Genomic DNA, 21,656 nt, shown 5'->3' with positions numbered 1-21,656 from the left:
TCCCCAACAGATTATTAGAATCATTCTCTCATGTGTGAAGGAGTGCTACTGCAATGACCTGTTGGGCTATAGGTAGATAATACTGCCTCGACTTGTGGTCCCGTCCATAAATAGAGGCCTGTATTCTGCTGATGGACCTATAAAGCAACAGTGGAGAATTTCGAAATCCCATGGTCTTCTTTTTCAGAGAGACTATGGGACAGATTTATTAAGTACTCTACGCAAGATTTGTTAAATATAAAGTTGCAATCTGCGCAAAAACTGAGAATTTATTTTTTACGCTGCCGCCACCGATTTTCCAGAAGTGGGTATCCGTAAAAGGGCCTGACCTGTCACAGCCCGACAAATTTACTCGAATTCTAATAGAATTATAAAGGAAATCTGCACCAGCTCGTAGGCCAGAGTTGCACCTAATCTTCTAAGAGGCTATTAATAAATAGGTCGCATCTTACTCCATCAATCTTTATATTCAGACTGGTGTATGAAGCGCCAGTCTTAATAAATCTGTCCCTAGATATACATCTCTATATACACACACATTTACTATAATAAAATTTTAAATGAGTAAGTTCTGTATCAATGCAGTAGAGTAATCCGTCCGTAAATCTCATCTAAAATGCTGCAAGGCACTTACTTTTTCAGGTGGGCCAAAACGACGCAGGTGTTCAGATTCTCGGGCGGCGCTTGTAATTCATGGTGCCGAGTTAACTCCTTTATCGCTTCAAGACCTGGCACGTCTCCACTCAAAGCAAGAGCAGTGACGAGTCTGTTTAATGAGGAACGCATGGGCTTGCTGCCATTTTCCAGCATTGTCTGCAGAGTGACTAGCGCATCTATTGAAGGGGAAAGAACAGCACAAGATAAAAATGCTGGAGTAATCACAGATCACAAGGCCCGCAAAACAGAAGAGACAGGCGGACAAGTGATTCGAATTTACTCTGTTGTTTGTCATATTAGCAACTTGCAGAAAAATGTCGTGTGCGCTCGAGATTAGAACTTAATGATGGAGCTGGCAGAGCATGGGCCAAGCTGCTGAGGAAGCAATATGGAATTTCTATTTTCCCCCTACACGGAGCCTCTGATAGCATTTGACAAAGTCTCAGCATAAAAGCAGCGATGCACTCCATGTCAATGGAAAGCCGCTTTTCGCCCAGTAATAATGTATTCCTGGCAGATGCCAGAGGTGCACTTTGAAATCGAAAAGCACAAACGGCAATCTGGGTGCCAGAAAAATTGTATTAATGGCCGGTTCATATTTATGTGAAAACACAAATAATGGTTCAGCGTTCCGATAAACAGCTATCGCTTTCAAAAATGATCAGAAATGATATAGTGCTTTACAGCGAAGGCGCAGGCTACTATCAGAGGAGAACACTTCATTATCCGCCAACGTGGGCATCAAAGCAAATACATGAACCCTGGCTATTCCACGGTAAATGCTGCTCCGCACACTCCTGACTCCGGTCTCATTCTCGCTTTAGGACTGTATGGATATTACAAATTTAGTAAGAACACGTAATAATTAGGCAATGCAATCGCAGTGGAGCAGAGGGGTTACAGCCACTGCCTTATAGCAATATGGTCCTGGGTTAAACCCAATGGACATGGTTGGTGCACGGCAAGTCCACTCACTGCATAATCACAGGCAGTGCATAGAGATTAGTAGAACGGTTTCCAATTAAATGGACTCCAAACCATTTGGGCAAACCCAAGCATACGCCAGGACCCCCTAGGCTTAAAGAAGACTTCCAGTGGTAACACAACTTTCCATGTCTGCACCCCCACCTGGCTGTATACCGCCCTCTACACTTCTTTAATGTATACTACCACTTTATGAACTGCTGCCTTGTCTGTGCTTTAAAAAAAGCCTCCATCTTGATTTCGATTTCCTCAGCTTTCTCTTCCTCTCTGCCTTGCTATCAATCCCATGATGCTTCAGCAAAGAATCACATGACCAGCTAAAGACCATACTATTTCTGCATGCTGGGGGGACGACGACGCTGATTATCACTCTCTATATTCTCCTAAATAAGCTAAGAAACCATAAGAATACAGACAGGGAGGCTGCACTATATTCTTCTACATTATACCCGTGTGACAGAAACCTGTATAAGTATCAGTGGCAGCGGATGATAGAAGTTTCTGTCCCCCCCCTGTAGATCAACACTATAAACTGAACCCAGCCTAAAAATATAGAACCCCTCCTAATCTTAATTTATTTATTTTTCAATAGAAGCTAATGTGCCGAAGAGGACTTCTCTAACCCCTGGCCAGTAGTTTCTCCTGCAACGGCCAACCATGTAATGCATTGACGGCTAGAGTTCTCAAGAGCAAGTGTCGCTCTTTGTGATCGGCTCTCTGCTATGGCTCAGAAGGGTCCCGTGCGGTGGGTTCCCCTCTATGAAGTCCATATGCCCTAATAGTTCATATGTACAGAGTTTGTCTTTATAAGACAACATCTAACTCCTTGTCAATTCCCCAACAATCATTGAAACGACATCAGGATAATTATAACCATCATGATATCCTGACAACAGAGCTCGCTGTTTATACCGCCGCCTATTGCAACATCAATCAAGTGTAAACCTCCCCAACAGCTCATCTCATTCAACTCGTTCCACGATTTTGTGTTACTTTTATATATAAAAGGCAAAACACAGTATGCATTGAAGGCGCTTTTATTCAGCTTGCAGCTGTCAAGCCGTTATACAAAAGACGAGGTTTTCTAAAGATCCTTCATAAGGATATTAACATAAAAACAAGCAGAAAAAAACAAAAACGTAAAACTGGCGTTGGGGAATCATTAAAAAAAACAAAATTTGTTGAACTTTTTTCTTTAAATCAATATCGTAATCATTTAGAGAGCAAACCCGCACATTTACCAATTTCACACAAAAAGAAAAAAAAACAAAAAACGCTAAATCTATCTATAAATCTATCTCTATTTATATCTATCTATAGCTATATATAAAACATAACATAAAAAAAAAAAAACAACCACTGAGAAATTGTTCATAAAAATCAAATCTGACTAGTGCCGTGAATTTTAACACTGCACCTATTTTTTTTTTCTTCCTTTCTCCCCGGCTTCTAGAACACAATTTTTGCATGTCTGAAGAGCAATGCTTCATCTTAAGAAAAAAACCCATCTTGTGTTAAATGGAATGGAAACCGGACTAAGTGGTCAGATGACAAGTACATTCATATTCAAGATGTATTATAAATGCATGTACAGTAATTTACGTCTCTCCGCTACCACAAAAGGCTCTTGATAAGCAGGTAATTTGCTAAATGGACTCCTTTATCCAAGTATTCGAAGGGCGTTACAAGAAAAATCTACAGAGGCATTAATGTGACGTAAAGGTCAAGCATTGTGACATACCTTTCAAACAGTCCCGCCTAACTTGCTCTTCGATGAGGAGATTACTGGCTGTACCCCTCAGGCTGTAGCTCCTGACGCGGTTCTTGGCGCTAAAAAAGAGGCAGACGTTTAAAAAAGGAATTACTGACATGCTTCTGATACGATAATAAATGGTTGAGCTCCGAGGTGAAATTACAAAAACGACTGTTCATATGTTAAAAATATTGCCGGAAAATATCGACCTGGAGACAGCTTTTGTGCTATCCTGTCAATGGGGACGGAAGAATAAATTATTTTTCTCTTCCCTTTTCTTTTATTTTTTTTCTCTAATCTGACAGATGACAAAAGTTGGAAATGAGCGACAAAAGGAAACAAATTGGGGGGGGATTTTTCTTTTTTTAAACAATCGGTTCGGATGGGGAAACGCTGACATATTAGATGATTAAAATAACCGCGCCTGTTATGTCTTTCCAGCAGAGATGGTGTCAGATACCCCTTTCTCTGCTCGTTTACATCATCCTTCATGCTAATTATAAAATAGAAAATGGAGCAATATCTTTTTAAAACCCCCTCTTTATAGGGTGGCATACGGTTGCCGAAAAGGGAATCACTTAAGGAATTAACACCGTGTTATTTGGTCTATTCATCTTCATGTTTTTGTCACCGAGTTCCACACAGAAGGGATTTCTGCACTAAAATGCTGCTGTCAGGGAGCAGAAAACGTTAAGTGTCACCTGCTGGTCCATGCCGTAGCCTCAGTCTAATGACAAGGTTTAGAAGAGGCGAGCTTTCAAATTAAGAAAAAGAGGGTCTAGCTTGCAACGGCATCTGTTTTCAAGCATCTGCCAAATGCACCAACCACTAATGAAATCCGGGCATAACTTTGCAAAAGTTCATTTCTAGATTAACAGAAGCAAAACAATCTCCTCAGCCAGGGAAAGCAGTGAGAGTAGCGAGGGATTAAGAGGTCATTGTCATTTAGAATATCAACAATCAAGATAAATCGCTCTGATCGTCTTGAGGCTAGCCAACTGAGCAGTCTATTCTACCTACTCAAACTTATGTGCTGAGCAGATTGACAAGTAAGCAGGGTCACTGCGAAATTATTCTCATCAATCCCCGGAAAATCCTTTGTGGAGAATAGAATAGGACTATCCCCCCTCTCTGTCACTTTCAGCCTCTGGGGGGGGGGGTCAGAAATAGTCATTGGACGCGGGATTTTCTTACTGTACGGAGCAATCCTCTTAATCCCAGCCTAAGCACTCATTGCTCAGTTCTACTTCTTACTTGGTCCCATCTGTCAAAGGCCTTAAATCAACATTTCACGCAGGGGGCTGTAAATTACATGGAACGCTGGATTTACTTTCCCCAATCTTTCAATCTTCAGTGTGATTAAATAGATGTTAGCCACTATTACAGACATAATCTTTCATTCCAGTACTACTACATCTAATTTCAGGGCCCTCGGACGACAAAAAGAGTCAGTAGCCATGCAACAAGTCTGCTATTGTGCCCCAAACCTATATACAAGTATCAAGTCCACAAGCAACTTGTAAAATGTTTGGTGGTTAGTAAATGGTTAAAACCCAGCAGCACTGGTTTTAGAGGGTGACGAACTGGGCAATTGCCTTGGGCCCCAGTTTCCTAGGGGCAGTCCAAGTAGTAACTTCAATTGACCCCCCTTACATCCTCGAGGAATGTATAATTAACCTCTTATGCCACCATTAACCCTTTCACTGCCCTAGACCACTAGGGACGGGCATTGTATGGAAGCATTATATGGCCGAATTTGGGTATAAACCTAAAACCCAATATGGGAAAAAATAGGACAGGTATCCCATACAAGAGCCAAATTTCCCGTAGGAGCCATAATGAAGGGTGTTTTTGAGTAGGACAGGTACTTCCCGTATGGTACCATCAGCAGCGGGTGTCCGTTGTAACATACAGCTGACACACTGCTGGGAGTCCGTGATCAGAAACTACTCCAATTGCGACCATTTAACCCCCTTAGATGTTGTGGTCATTAGTGATTACTAGTCACTACAGACGTAGAGGGTTCACCCTGTAAGCCCATCGCCGCCCGTGAGGCAATAGCGAAGTGCTGATGGGTTGCCACGGCAGCCGAGGGCCTAAGAGTTTATGGGGTCCCGTTCTAGAGATAGGTGGGACGCACATCTATCTGACATTTATGTCCTGTGAATATGCCATAGATGTCCCTGACGGGCAAACCCATTTAAGTCTGCAATGAGGATGAGCCTATTACAGAATACAGAAGTATTGCAGTGTATTATTGAAGCAATGCCATAGAAAACAATTTGTAAATAAAAACAAAACAAAGTTTATGAAAAGAAAAAAAAACACCCCAAAAACGACACATAATTGGTATTGCTACATCCATGAAAAAAGAAATATAAAATGATCATGTTATTTATCCCGCTCAATGAATGCCATAAAAAAATAAAAAACAAATGCCAGAATTGCGATTTTTTTAATCCTGCCTCCCAAAAAAAAGAAAAAGGTGATTAACAAAAAAAAAAAAAAAAAAGAAAAAAAAAAAAGGAAGATGTAAGTAATGGAAGTGCCCCTAAATGGCGACGACAAAAAGCTCAACTTGTACCGCAAAAAAAAAAAGCACTCATACAGCTATGTGGACAGAAAAATAAAAATGTTATGGCTTTTGAAATGTGGAGGAATAAAAAACAAAAAAAAGAAACAAAAAAAAACAAAAACGAGACCCTAGCAAATAGCCGATTTTGCCAGAGGATGATATAGCCGGCTACTTATTTACTCGACTGCTGCATGGTGGATATTTAGATAAATGTAAATGGTTGTCCATGTAATACATGGATGGCCCAAGTCCACCACTTTGGGAGCCGCAGCGAGTCCACAGCAGGAGACTCCCCACTCTATGTCATCCATACGCCCTAAGAGCATTTAGACATGGGTTGTCCCTTTAAGTTTATCAGATGTAGCAGAGTTGAGCCTTTTCATGAGGTACAAGACATCACAATAGGATTTCTTTGTTTTTTACCCAGGACTGCAGGTAAAGCTACTGGGTTATTACAATGCACAGACGATGCCGTCTCAAACATTCAGCTCTGCCAAATCTATACCGGTGCTACAATACCTGGGAATATTTATTTTAACAATAGAAACCATTTAAACATTACAAATGCAAGAAACGCTATTCCCAAATCTTTACTCAACCGTGGACGAATTTGTCACAACGCAGGAGTCCAACACATATTCCCATCATACACCTGACATACTTACACAGCTTCCACTTCAGCAACCTCTCTTAGTAAGCCGGCTCTCACCAGCGCTTTAATAAGACTAGTGTATGTTCTGTCTGTTAACGGGACGTTATTTTGCTCGGCCTCCTGAAATACAGCGAATGCCTCTAAAAGAAAACAATGAATAAAACATTTTTATTGGCATTGGATTGGGTGAACATGAACAAAATACAATGTATGTGTGATATATATATATATATATATATATATATACATACATATACATATACACACACACACACACACATTTTTTTACTCTATATTAGAACAATACACATGAGACATGGGCGGCACACTTACGTTCACCCTATCACAATAGACACTGATGGCGTCTCATTTAAAGGGGTTGTCTGGGACTTGTGGAGATTCAACAGAAAACACGCCAGAAAAAAATGGATACAAGCAAAATGAGCCAAATGTAAAATTGCACATAAAAAGTAGCGCACATGGTGTGTGCCAAATTTGTGTTTGAGATACCTTTTACACCTCTATTGACCATTTAAAAAAAAAAAAAAAGGTACAGAAAAAGGGCGTAAATTATTTTGACAGAGTACCGATAAAAAGGAAAGCCAAGAATTGCCATTAGGAAGTTTAGCGATGTCTAGTGCATAACTAGGAATAACACCGTCTATCAGATTTTCTCGGCGTGTTCCTTCAAGAGAAACTCACGAACGGGTAGGAGGAGGAAAATTTTCCTAATATACATATCTTTAAAAAAAAATAAAAAAATCTGTACCCCCCCCCCCCTGTGTTATAAGTGGTCCGAGGTGGTGTTTTGTCTAATGGGAGCCATTGGATCACAATTTACATCGCTATGGATAAAATGTTACTGCATCTGCTCATAACACAGGCCATGGGCAGGGACAGAAGAAAAGTTGTAACGTAAGTATATTAGATATTTTTGGTTTTGTACCTGCTGTCCTCACTGAGTTTCAGTAAGAAATGCCATGTGTCATTTAGTGGTCATAAAAAAGAACAGTGCACCGCGCTACCAGAAATCCGCCATATGCATTACAGCATTATTAAGCACAACCACGCTACCTGTACCAATTAGTAACAAGCATATTATTGGCTTAGTCCTGTGATCTCACAGAGGAATGAAAGTAATATTGTGTCATTCATACCATCAGAGCGGCCAGTTAAGTCAAGAGAATTTTTAGACCTTCTTAGGCTCTGTTCACATTACGTTTTGGCCCTAAGGTTGGCGCAAATGTCAGGAAAGCCCCAGGCGTACACACTATAAACGTGTCCATAGGGCTACATTAGCCGGATGGAGGGCAAAAGAGTGTCCTGTTGGCCTCTGTCAAGCTGGTATTAGTCGGTATACCTTTTTTTGGAAATTGTAATTCTTTATTTTAGTATGGAATAGCATAGCAGACTACACTTTTCCATACAATAGGATCCCGCAAAAAAACATACTGCGCTTTTATTTCTCTTCCATGCATTGCATTTGGGTAATGTATGCCTCTGTATGGCATACGTCACAGGCCTCCGTTTAACGTATACATCATGAGCTTATCAATAGCTGTTCACGACGGATGCGTTAAAGTTTAAACGGCTGCCTAACAGTACGATCTGTCACGTATAAGCTATAACAGTACCCGGTAATGTATAAGTCACGAAAAAGGTCATGAGAGTTCATCACATATGCATTTAATGTAGCCCATAATTGTTTATGGGTGATGCTTTTTCCAGCGTATATGCAAACTGTAGGCTCAAAAACGCGGTGTGAACATAGCCTTATTTGTAATAAACTAAAAGGAAGTTGTAAAGGAATAGACAATCTTTTTTATTTTTTCTACTATTTTTTATTTTTTGAGGAATCATCATGAAAAGGTCGATTCTAGGGTGTCCTGCTGCTGAGATCCCAAGGGATCAGCTTCAATCCAAGGGGGAATGTGGCAACAAGTGTTCCAAACCCATGCAGTGCCACCACAGGAGAAAGAACGCATTACACAGTGCCCATAGAAAGCAATAAGCAGTCTGTGTAATGCACAAACGTGTTGGGTCCTCCAGAGGGAGAGACGCTATTTGTAGCTGGTGTCAGCTCTGGCTAATAGAGGAGGGTCCTGAATAGGGGACCCCACTCAATAACTCCGAACTTACTAATAGGATATTACAAATTGGGTTTTCTAAACCAGACAACCCCTTTAATTTTAACACCTGTCATTTTTTTCCCCTCCCAGCGACTTCATTGGAGGGAAAATAAGCACGAAATACGAAATATTAAAACGGTGTCCCCCGTTTTTTACGTGCATTACTGCAATAATGTTATTTTCAACAGAAACTGTTCTCGGGAACAGTTCTTAGAAATTTTCCTTTAAAGGAAAGAAAAAGGAAAAAAAACAAAAAACACAGAACCCTAGTACATTGAGCTGCGCTTCTTTGACTGATTAAGAGTTTTATTTCACATATTCACAAAAACTGTCAGTTTCTGAAAAGAAATTTTAAATAGTAAAACGTTAGCCACACATCTCACGCAGATAACCCACCAGGATGAGACGGTGCCGCAATAAACAGTTCATTGAAACCGTAATCCAGACTGAAAAGCGCGTGGAAGCATTTAACACCGAGATCGGGAGATGGGATCAAATAAACAGTCAATCTACTATTCCACATTGGAGATATGGCTTCAAAGATTCAAATGACAAGTTTTCTGTGCAGCGAAATGCAAGGCTAGAGACAGGCTGACTAATGTTTTTCAATAGGGGTACTGACCCCAACTGGCTTGTCCCACAGATGTCCAGACGTCCGTTTTCATTTTTATATCTTTAATAAACTTCAGATATCACAGACAATCACTTTAATTCGAGAGCAACCGCAGTGATCAGCTGATTTCCATGGGTCTGGCTCCTGAGACCCCCCCCCCCATAAAACAGCTGAATTTGCATGGGGGTGTATGTGTGTGTGATGGCTCAAGTTCGCCGAGCTGCCATTATAGAGCATGTGGACAATGGTTATACGGGATTAGAAAAGCTCAAATACCAGACACATCCCATGGACTAGGGAATAGATACTTTTTTCTTATCATATACACTGTCGACATATGAAATATACCGTATGGCCGAAGAGATGGTTCACAAAAGGCCATGAAGTCTACTTGCTAAACACTAACGGGTTGGTTGGTTTAAAGCGGTTGCAGGGGATTAGAATGCATGGTTAACTTCTTTCAGAAACAGCGCCACTACTGTCCATGGGCTGTGTCGGATATTGCAGCTCCGATTATGGCATTTGTTAGACCCAGCCCATGGGCAAAAGTGATGCAGATTCTGAAAGAAAGCTGCCATGTTTTTAAAATCTTATACCACCCCTTGAAGAACTAATAGAAAGTTATTAAATGTAATAAATTAGTCTGTTTTGGAGTTTGACACCATGTGTGGGAATCAGAAGCTCTGTGCTATGACTAAACGCTGAGTGAGTATACAAAATTGAGGACTGCATCCATATGGAAAAAATATATCTACTAACACATCCCAAATATATAAAAAAGTTAAGTTTCGACTCCACAGGAGTCTCTCAAGCATAAGGCGTTATGCTTGAGGAAGACTCCTGTGGAGTCGAAACGTAGCTTTTTGATATATTTGGAATGTGTTAATAAACACAGATATACTTTTGCCATATGGATGCTGTCCTCAATTTTGTATACTAGTTACCCGTCTGGATGAGATTTCTGGACTTGGAATTTGCATCTCTTTCTCTAAATTGAAGTGGAGTAAACTTGAGTGCTATGGAATACTCTTCACAAATTAAACACTGAGTGAGTATCGCTAAAATAAAACCCTGCATAGGGAATACAAGGACCCGTAACAGTATAACATGATTTTTAAGCTGGAGTTACTTGACTGGGGAATTGATGCAATACCAGACTCAGCCCATGGACAGGTGTGGTGCCGTTTTAGGGAAAATGCACAAACTTTTTTTTGCTAATTCTGGGCAATTAGTTTATCTAATAAGAAAGGAACCATGTACCTGTAATCTTGCCATCCTTACATAAGTCTATGACTCTTTTACCAGATCCTCTGACTGATGTTGTACTATTTTCAAGCTAGACCGGAAGAAAAAGTAAAAAAAAAAAAAAGTGTCACGTAAATTCTGCTATAAGTAGCATCAAGCATTTACTAAAACACAGCATACATATTCCATATACCATCCAGATACTAAAGTCAAGAGCTGATTTCTAGGGCAACGTCCTAAGAAGGTTTTAATTGTCCTTAGCATAATCCATAAATATTTGATAAGTGGGGGTCCGTCTCCCGGTACCCCAGTCGATAAGCACGATGAGGGGCCCCTTCATTGTTTATACAGGCACAGCCACTCATCCGTGCCAGCAGCCACGCCTGGTACCACAGCTCAATCCAAATGGATTTATATTGAGTTCTACTGTTTGAAGTTGCAATTTCTATGTGCAGCTGAATGTAATCATATGGATAATATGGTCACAGAGCCCTAGCGTTAAGACGCACATTAAAATGGCAGTACTGCATACAGCGAGGTTCCCACAGTGCAGATTTTGCGTTTTTTAAGCCAAAACCCGGAACAGAACATAAAACACAAGAAATATATAAAGAAAGGCCTTATAGGTCTGCTCTCCTGGATACAATTCTGGTTTTGGCTTACAAAATGCTTGTAAAATTTGCACTGTGGGAACCCAGCCTACAGGAGAAGAATAGACGGAGAGGTGGCCACGCAAAGAAGTATGTTCAGCCTTATTCATGACTCCCATAGGATGGGCACAGAGCCAGTCGTACAGCTACCCCTCCCCATTTGGTCTTCTCTTCTATGGACTGGCTTTGCTTGCCAAACAGGGGTCCCCAGTTCACCTGAAAGGTTGAGGTCTCAATGGCGTTTCTTAGATCAACCTAGTTACGCAGCGAAACTCCAGAATTAAAATTCAGGATTCAATACTACTGGTCCCCCACTTTTTCAAAAAATGATTTTTTCGAAAGAAAGGGTTGAAGAAAACGTTGAACGACCGAGGAGCAGACGACAACTCAATTTCAGACTTTTTCCAAATTAGTATCGTCAATGGGGATTTTATCCTGAAGCACAAAACCCTGTAATTGTAAAACAAAGTATTACCTCTGGGATGTGAACGTTAATATCTTGTCCATTTTTTTTAAATATGTTTTTTAAAAGGGTCAGCGTAGTTTCTTGGGGTAGAATGTTTTCCTCCTTCATTTTATACCAAGCGCTCTTCACCTTTTCCCATTCATTATTTTTATCTGTAACATAAAAACATGATTCCATTCTTAATTATATCGGTCATTATAACCATCGACTACAACTAAGCAGTAAATTTCCAGTAACAAATATTTTGTGTGTTCCAAAATTAACGGCACCTGTTGGTAGAAGAAAGTTACCAATGTTGGACTAAGTGGTAGGGCAATCCAACATTTGACTGCAAAGAACCCTTTCTTATATTGATAAAGATGCCACATTTTCTTCACATCCAAATTACGTGCCCTAGTTCATGGAATATATATTATAAATACATACACTAGTCATTCTCAATGAATTAGAATATCAAAAAGTTAATTTATTTCAGTAATTCAATTAAAAAAGTGAAACTCTGGACTTGATATAACACCAAGTGGACCAACACCAGCAGATGACATATATATAATAGAGAAAAAGCAGCACCGTTCCGTAAGTGTAGGGTGCAAAAGTTCCTGTTCAGACACACGATCAGTGTCCCAAATAACCAGCAATATCCAAGATACAAGACAGCACTCCAAATTCAGTGAAAAAATAGGATCACTTTAATCACCCCTTGCGACGTTTCAGCCCTACTCCATGGGACCTTTCTCAAGCAATTGCTCGAGTAGGGCTGAAACGTCACAAGGGGTGATTAAAGTGATCCTATTTTTTCACTGAATTTGGAGTGCTGTCTTGTATCTTGATATATATATTATATCTCCTCTAAAGCGTCTCTATAGGGTGGACAAGCTTTATTTGAAACCTTTTTAGTGTGGCTAAACAGCAAAACCAACACCTTCCATGCAAACTCCTTTAGACATATATCTTCTGAACCAACAGCAAAATAGGGGGGGGGGGCATCTGTACCATCTGTATCAGCGGTTGCTCGGGTACCGCAGCGCGAGCCGACATGCGCATGTCCGCCCCTAAAGCCTGCCCATCTGCTGTACCTCCCGCCCCTGCTGCTATAAGGTCTGTCTTTAGCCGTCTACCTCTTCAATTATTGGAGGGAGGGATGTGTTTTTTTGTATTAGTATGGCAGCCAATTGCCTCCCCTTACATTGGTGGTATATTGGCTTTGGGGTGGGAGAGTTATCTTGGCATTTCGAGGGAAGGGTTATGAGCTGCGCCATCAATGCCATTACGTTTGCCCTTAGTCTTTATTAATGATGATGATGGGGAAGCGTCGTCACTATGGTCATTTTGAGCTTTACTAATTGATTTTAATGGTCATCGGTATCTGGTTGACATATCGTTATGGTTGTCTGGGGTTTGTAAACCAGATGGGGACTGGTCTGGTATCTTTAATTAAGAGGTCTGGTGTATGGTCTGCTTAATTTTGGCGTCTGTTGAAGGGGGTCATATGTACTATTTGTGAGACAAATGCTGTAACTTGGAGGTGTGTCCTATATAAATGGGTGGGGCATAAGAAAACAAAATTAGATTTTGTTCTTCCCTTCGGAACGCAAACCATGATGAAGTGCCAGATAGTCACACGACGGACACCAACAACGGCCCCGATGGACCCCAATGACTTATATAGGGGTCCGTCAGGGTTCTATCATGGTCTCCATCACTTTGGCAGGAAGAATATCGCTACATGCTGCACTATTCTTCCCATCAAATCGGATTAAACTGCAATCAGAAGATCAGTTCGGAGCCTGTGTCGGCAGTGTGATCAGAGCCTTATATCGGTAAGTTATAACTGATCGCTTCCTTGGGTGGTACTTGGTTGGAACTTTTTGGCAGTTGGGGGTACTTCGTGTGAACAGGTTGAGTAAGGCCCCATGCACACATCCGTAAAAATCGTCCATAATTACAGTCCGCAATTACAGACGCATTCACTTCTATTGTCCACGGACACCTTCCCGTTTATTTACGGGAAGGTGTCTGGGCCATAGCAGTGTACTGCAAAAGTTAGGACATGTCCTAGATTTTGCGTTTTACGGGCCGTGCTCCCACACTTTGTATGGGAGCAGGGGACGAAAATGCGGGCAGCTGTCCGCGGCCCGCAATCGCGTGATTTCGGGCACGGCTGTGTGCATGGGGCCTAACTCTGATCTAGAAGGCATAAGTAATTCTCTTTCATGGTCTCTCTTAGATCAAGACATTTACATTAACTATGGCCCTCAGGTTGGTGCACCCCACTCAACCCACTGGACATACCATAAATGTCATATAGGTGGGGGTCCCACCACTGGTTTCTCTCCATTAAAGGCTACCGGTGTAATAGAAACAGCCGCCTCTTGATAAGTAGGACTATAAGTTACTGTAAAGTGAAACTTGCTTTCAAATCAGATCGTTTTAGACATTTAAAGAACGTGTAAATGATTTCAGGGTACATATTTTAGCCAAATAACACCAACACCCACCATATATTTTGAAGAGTTGAAAGTACATGTCTTCCCTATCGCAGTCGAATAGTTTCCGGGAGATTTCCACACACTTCTCCAATAAATCCACCTGTACATAGAAAAAAAACAAAAAGGGTTTTGGGTAAAAGTTACTGAGTAGATCACTTTATAGGGCAAGTAATACAGGGTGAGTGCTAACCATCAAGCCATTATTCACACAAAAACTTACACAATGAAGATAATGACTACCAACAACCATAAACAGCAGCCATTATACCGGTCTGACAATCCTTTGTAAGTTGAACAGTCTGTACCCCAGACTGATACATTGTACCAAACTATCAGAAGAGCGGAGTATTTTCTATTTCTGCAGTGTTTAGCTCACAGAGGATCAGCTGGATACAATTGCAGCAAACTCATCTGTGAGACGTATAAGGCCGTGTTCACATCTGAGTTCCGGGTTGCACTTTTCTACTCCATCATAGGAGCAGTCTAAGGCGTATACCGGAAGCGCCAGATCCATCACGTTATATTTATCTTTTTCTTGCATATTGCAATAACGCTGGTATGCTTAAACAATTTTTATTTTTTTAATAAAAATCTGTAAATCACAATATCTCATTTTTATCCGTTTGGTTTAGTATAGAAAAGTGAATACTTTAAACTCAAGAGACCTGGCAAGATGGCGTTTTCATCTGCCTAATTCCCGCAACGTTTTAAAGTAGGATTTTATAAAGTCTTCCATTATTACTTAATGGTAGTGCACTAGAGAAGAAGCTGCGCAGGACAAATGCTGCTTCTACAGAGCCCGTCTAGTCTTAATGGGGTATTCCCACCTAAGACATTTATGGCATATCCACGGGATATGCCATACTTGTATGAGATCCGCACCTATCTGACTTTAGGGGTCACCCAACCCTCATCTTGCCTGGTGAGGTGGCCACCAGCTGTCACATCCTGGCGGAGAATACCTGGAAAAGAGGATTCCTGTGGGAGTTACAGAAACAGCCAAGCCCACTGATTGCTTGGCACTGCCACCTCTCCATTTACAAAATAGGTGCGGGTCCCAGAGCTGGAACAGGTATCCATCAGATGTTTAAGGTGGGAAAAAACCCTTTAATGTATTCAGAATGGCTGCACCGAGGACGTACAGTCTTCTCTGAGCAATATCTGGAGTATTCACATGGCTTCTACCAGACTAGAGGTAGTGCTCCACCTAAAGAGGGACCACATACCAATATAACAATACATTACCTGGTTTGTTCGGAGGCAGCGGTCAGTAAACCAGCTCATCTTGACTGGGTTTGCTCTCAAGCCAGGTGTCTAAAACAAAAGAAAAATAGTTCTAGCACATTTCATACTCTCACACATGATTTGCAGCCAAGATAGGGTTATTATTGCAATGGTTACCTCTGTAGGGGAAGGGAATGTCTTTTCTAATGCCCCCATTTGGAGGTCTGCTCAACACTAGTCTACATAGAAGTTGGATTGTCCTGACAAGCTGGCAAATAAGAAACCTTTCAAACTATATCCTGCACTGGTTATCATTGGTAGGCATTGAGTTGTCCAGGATTTTAAAAAAAAGTGTCTTTTTTCTTTTCCAGAAACAGCGCCACTAGTGTCCAGGGGCTGTGTCTGGTATTGCACTTCATTCCCATTCAAGTGAATGTAGCAGAGCTGCAATACCATACACAGCCTATAGACAAGAGTGGAGCTGTTTTTGCAGGAAAAACTCATCTTGGACAAACCCTCTAATGTTTTTCCCACTATATTCTTCCAACCAGAAAGTGCCTGTTGTGACAACCACTAAAAACGGTGGCATAAGAGATTACCCCCAGTTTTCGACATATTCTAAATGGCCTATAGTGTATGACAAGATTGTTAAGCAGATTTAAATTCATGATTCTACTTTTCTGCTGGCGTGTGCGTCCTTTCTATAGTTCTGTCGTTCAGCTTGTGAAGCAGGAGGCTCAGGATGAACACTGAGGTAAAGGCGTAAAGCCTCATGCACACGACTGTGCGTTTGCGGCCGTATAGAATATTCGCCTTACCCAAATTGTAATCTGCAGAGAATAAAACTGTAGAAGAATTGACATGGGGAAATGGATATATTAAATAGGATGGGAACTGTGGCTGAAACCTACAGAGGCCTCCTGGACATAGACTAACTAAAATATTGTAACAACCTATATGTCAGACAATATCAAAGACTCCAGGGTGTATACATAGCCGAATATGCACCGGGGTCATTGCATGGAAGCAAATACAATTACACTGTAAAACTTGGTCTCACTTCATGCTAATCCTCCTCCCGAAGAGACAGGAGTTACATTCACTGACAACTTTCAATATCATTGCAGATTCAAATGCCAATGATCTAAAGAGCTGCAAAGCCGCACAACTTAATATAGTAAATCTCCCTCTTGTTCCCGGCTGATTGAAAAAGGCTGTCATTGCAAGGACAAACGCGTAGAACACCAGATATCCTTGCATTTCATTTTGATATTGAGAACTGTTGCGCTTGGACAGGGTCTCAATCATCAAAAGAACATCTAGGTCAGATTAACTAAATCTCCTTGGCTTGCACAGCAGTCCATATTTGTAGCTTATCTCTTACATCTGAGTGAATTACAAACATCCGAGCCCGGCTGGCAGGATGCACGAGAAGCAATCTCTACCCATTCTGCGCTATACTTATCTAACTTAAAGAGTCAAGTTCACCTCTACCAAAAATCAATCTGGGAAAAGTGCGTAGCTATTGGAAATGTATACCTGCATTCAACAGGCTCAATAGTCAAATATGGCCAAAACGCGTGGACAAAAAGAAGAGTCATGTTTGCCAATCGTGTATTCTTTTTTTTAAAGGTAATGATTCGCGTTGATGCCCATAATGGTTGACATGCGTGGACAACTGTACGACCAGCTAACCACTACCAGGTATCTTACTCTCCACTGGTCTTTGAAGCTTTTTATCTATTGCTCAGGCCTCTATGGACCCAGAGGATTCTTAGAAAAAAAAATCCCAAAGAAGCGCTCAAAAAAAGCTCCACTTATATTATAAGATGTCCTAATAATTGTAAATTTCCTACATTCCTAAGAGCCTGTTCACGTCACATTTTCTCCCTACATTTATCGTGTACGTTGGGAAAGCTCAGTGTGTACACACGAAACGTGTCCATAGGGCTCCACTAGCCCAACGGAGGCACAAGAGTCGTCTTTTCGGCCTTTGTCTGGCTTGTATATGTTGGTATACTGTTGCTTGGAGGATGGAACAACATAGTAGACTATGCTGCTCCATCCTGAGGGATCCAGCAAAAAAAAAACAAAAAACAATCTATTTATTTATTTTTTCGAACATAAGAGCCTTTGTGTGACAGATGGCACAGTATGGTATCAGTCACAGGTATATGCTAAACACATACCTCAGGGAGCTTTCCCAGGGCTGAAATCCCCGGGACAAGCAGCAGGCCCAAAGATTCCGGCCCTGGGGAAGCCCCGGACGTCAATGTATTGACTGTGGCTTTCAACTACAAAGTCCCCGGCCAGAGCATCAGTAGCGCTCTGGTTGGGAACTCAGGGACTGGAGAAGCCCCTGACGTTGCTGTCCATATATGGACAGTGCTGTTCGGGGCTTCTCAGGAGCAGAATCCCCAGCTAGAGCGTTGCCGATGCTCTGGTCGTGGATTCCAGGTTTTTTAAGCTCCTAATGTCACTGTCCATATATGGACAGTGACGTCAAGGGCTTTCCAAAGACAGGAGTCCCTGGCCAGAGGACTTGCGATGCTCTGGCCAGCGACTCCATAGTTGAAAGCCTCTGACATCTGTCCAAATGTGGACAGTGACATTAGGGGCTTTCCTGGGCTCAGAGCTTATAGTAGCGATACGGTCAGGGAGTTTGGGCGATGTATACCACTGTATGCCTTTACAGTGGGATACGTCGGTGCCTTCCGTTGGAGGTAAATGTTGAGACTCCTCCCAACGCATATGTCCGATGGAAGGCAAAAACGTGTTGTGAACAGGCCCTAACCGACAAACAGCACCATAGATACAAGCATCCTGGAACCCTGCTAGTATTATTTGGAGGCAGTGTGGGAGTTTTGGATGGCATTAGGCTAAAAATAAAAGATATATAGTGAAAAGCTTTGTACTTTGAAGTTATAATGTTTTTAAAAACTAAATATGTGCGTTTAATGGCTCTAATCATAACTATTACCCAAATCTTCCTTACCTTGCCTGAACCCTCTTAGCCAATCACAAGGGCTGAAAGGCCTCATGTAGGGGACTAGCTAAGGGGGAGCCTGGTGAGTCATGTGCCCACAAGCCACTCGGGTTTGGCAAGGCTATTTAGTTACTGAATCTCTGCCAGATAGAAGGGAAGCCTAGTCTTCTGGCCTCATCTAATGCACGGATTTCCTTTTCAAGGAACCGACATCGGAGCCCCCTCTCTTCTTGCAAAAGGCCTGGAGGAGTTAGGCTCTGTTTGCATCTGCGTTGAAGGCACTTCCGCAGATTCTGCCATATTTAATGGGAAAAATATTGCTGCATGCAGTGCTGTTTTTCCCGTGAAAATTACGAACACCTCGGTGGATCCCAACAGAATCCATTGTAAGTCAATGGGGTTCACTGGGCACTGCTGGTATCTGCCGTGGAACAAATGTGGAACTGCATTGTGGCTTTCATTACAAATGAAAGAAGTGATGCAGACATGAACCGAGATCAAAACAGTGATTAAAATACTGAGTCTGAAACCTGTCTGCCCCCAATGTGGAGGATTGGGGTGCTGATGACTGTCAGATGCCCGTTAAACACTCCCCCCCCTAAATATTCTGGTCAGTCCCCATGTGCCCACTGCATATTGTGGAAAGTGAATAATAGACATAACAGCTGATTACGCTGGATGTGGGTTCACCACTCATACCATGTTGATTCAGGGAATGAGTTTAACTATCCCACTTAAAATAAGTGGCTGACAAAAAGCAATAGGGGTCTTTAGTGGCTTTAAGAGGTCACCACATTATAAGTGCCCTATCTCCTACATAAGGAGATCGGCGCTATAATGTAGGTGACAACAGTGCTTTTTATTTAATAAAACGATCTATTTTCACCCCTTTATTAGCGATTTTAGATTTATGCTAATGAGTTGCTTAATGCCCAAGTGGGCGTTGTACAGAGGAGTGTATGACGCTGACCAATCAGCATCATGCACTCCTCTCCATTCATTTCCTCAGCACATAGGGATCCTTTTAGATCGGTATGTGCAGTCTTATACTAACACATTAACAATACTGAAGTGTTTAGACAGTGAATAGACATTCCACGGGATGTCTATTCACAATCTTTGCACTTCGTTACTGTTTCTATGGTAGTTACAGCAGAGGAAGCGTGATCTCGCTGTAAATGACAGGTTACAACGAGATTACGCTTCCTCTGCTGTAACTACCACAGACAGAGTAACGAAGTGCAGAGATTGTGAATAGACATCCCGTGGAATGTCTATTCACTGTCTAAACACTTCAGTATTATTAATGTGTTAGTATAAGACAGCACATAAGGATCTAGCAGGATCCCTATGCGCTGAGTAAATGAATGGACAGGAGTGCATGAGGCTGATTAGACCAAGTGGGCATTGTACAGAGGAGTGTATGACACTGACCAAAGTAAAAATACGCCCACTTGGGCATTAAGCAACTCATTAGCATAAATCTAAAATCGCTAATAAAGTGGTGAAAACAGATCGTTTTATTAAATAAAAAGCACTGCTGTCACCTACATTATAGCGCCGATCTCCTTATGTAGGAGATACGGCACTTATAATGTGGTGACAGAGCCTCTTTAATACGGAGTAAAACAATAGGTACAACCGCCCCTTTAAACATCTTTAAGTCTTTTATATGCTTTCAAACTGCTCCACTCCCTTCCGAGGCTGTTCCGCAGTCATAAAAAAGTGACTTGGCATTTAATAAAAATCCTTCCTGTAAATATAACCGCTTGGAACAATGGCAAAGAAACAAAATACGTTCAATACCATTAGCATAAGAACAAAAGAGATAAAGCGCAGAAACCCTCTATTCTTACTTGACACCTTCCTCCAAACAACTGTTTTTTAAACATGTCACCTTATCACTCACGTGGATTATTACCAACTGAGCATGCCAAGCGCAGTCCATCAATCACCAAGCAAATGGTATTCAATGCAATTCATCACCTCTCCCACTTCAATATTTTCACTTACAACATTAAATGCAACTCCCTGATGAATCCAGAACGCAAGCAAAAAGCATTGTAAGGCCTCATACACACGAGCGTGAATCACATCCGTGTGCTGTGTGCGTTGAAACAATGCGCAGCACACATGCGTTATTTTTCACGCAGCGAGAGTCCGCTGCGTGAAACTCACTGCATGTCCTATATTGGTGCGTTTTCACGCACCTACACGGATGCAAATGCGGTGCGTGATTTGCACATCAATTCAATTGAAAATATATATTTTTTAAAAAGATGTGTTTTGCGAGTGCGTGAATAACGCATGCCCCTCGCAAAGCACACTTATGCGTAACGCAACACACACGGACCCGATTCACGAGCGTGAATCTGATAAGCTCGTACGAATGAGGCCGAAGTAATTCAGGGTTATAATCTCAGGATCCAAAATGATAAACTATTTCCTCTCTAAACCCAGATTAAAGACCCTTTTAGGCGAGCCAATGATCGGGCAAATGAGCGTTTATACGAGCGCTCATTCTCGATCATTGCCCTGTGTAAATAGGGCAACAATCAGCCGATAAACGACCAAACGCTTGTTCATCTGCTGATTGTATCGTTTATGCAGCACATCTTCTGGTGTAAACAGGGAGATGCGCTGCCACATGATAGAAATGTATGGCTGGGTTCACACAGAGTTTTTTTGCAGGAGGAAAATCTGCCTCAAAATTCCGTTTGGAATTTTGAAGCAGATTTTCCTCTGCCTGCAGGCCGATTTTCGTGGCTTTTTTGCCCGCGGCCATTGAGCGCCACGAAATACGCTTTCTCTGCCTCCCATAGATGTCAATGGGAGGTCAGAGGCGTAAACGCCTGAACAAAGGCCATGTCCCGGCTGGCGGGAAAAAACCGCCTCCGCCTTCCTTTGAAATCAAAGGGGGGCATTTTCTGGCGTGTTTTCCTACGCGGTTTCCGCGTCAAAAAAACTCAGTGTGAACAGGCCCTATGGGGACGAATGATCGTAGTAATTATCGCTCGGCATCATAGATAACCAAACATTGCTCCTTGTGAAAGAAGCAAACAAGTGCCGATCAACGAGCTGTCTCAATGATCAAGGTTCGTTGTACGGCCCATATTGGCTCGTGTAAAAGGACACTTACTCCACCGCAAACAAAACACTTTGAACTGACTACAATCTCCCATAGATTTCAGAGCCCTGCGAGTATAGACTTGGAAGCAGTATGAGAGTCTTGG

General features: G+C 41.8%; 1 protein-coding gene across 1 annotated transcript in view; it reads right to left on the bottom strand.

The window, feature by feature from the left end:
* LRPPRC (leucine rich pentatricopeptide repeat containing) overlaps positions 1-21,656 on the bottom strand; it is a 135,681-nt gene that overhangs the window by 19,271 nt on the left and 94,754 nt on the right. The window contains exons 26-32 of the mRNA XM_075863229.1: positions 15,459-15,527; positions 14,223-14,313; positions 11,734-11,876; positions 10,624-10,699; positions 6,635-6,761; positions 3,383-3,471; positions 635-833 (exon numbers count right to left, since the gene is read on the bottom strand). Coding sequence (XP_075719344.1) covers positions 635-833; positions 3,383-3,471; positions 6,635-6,761; positions 10,624-10,699; positions 11,734-11,876; positions 14,223-14,313; positions 15,459-15,527 — 794 coding nt within the window. The remainder of the gene's footprint in view (positions 1-634; positions 834-3,382; positions 3,472-6,634; positions 6,762-10,623; positions 10,700-11,733; positions 11,877-14,222; positions 14,314-15,458; positions 15,528-21,656) is intronic.

Source organism: Rhinoderma darwinii, chromosome 4 (genome assembly GCF_050947455.1).
Source record: "Rhinoderma darwinii isolate aRhiDar2 chromosome 4, aRhiDar2.hap1, whole genome shotgun sequence".
Lineage (NCBI taxonomy): Eukaryota > Metazoa > Chordata > Amphibia > Anura > Rhinodermatidae > Rhinoderma > Rhinoderma darwinii.
Note: the sequence above shows the minus strand (reverse complement) of the source record. Positions and strands in the feature narration are given on the sequence as shown.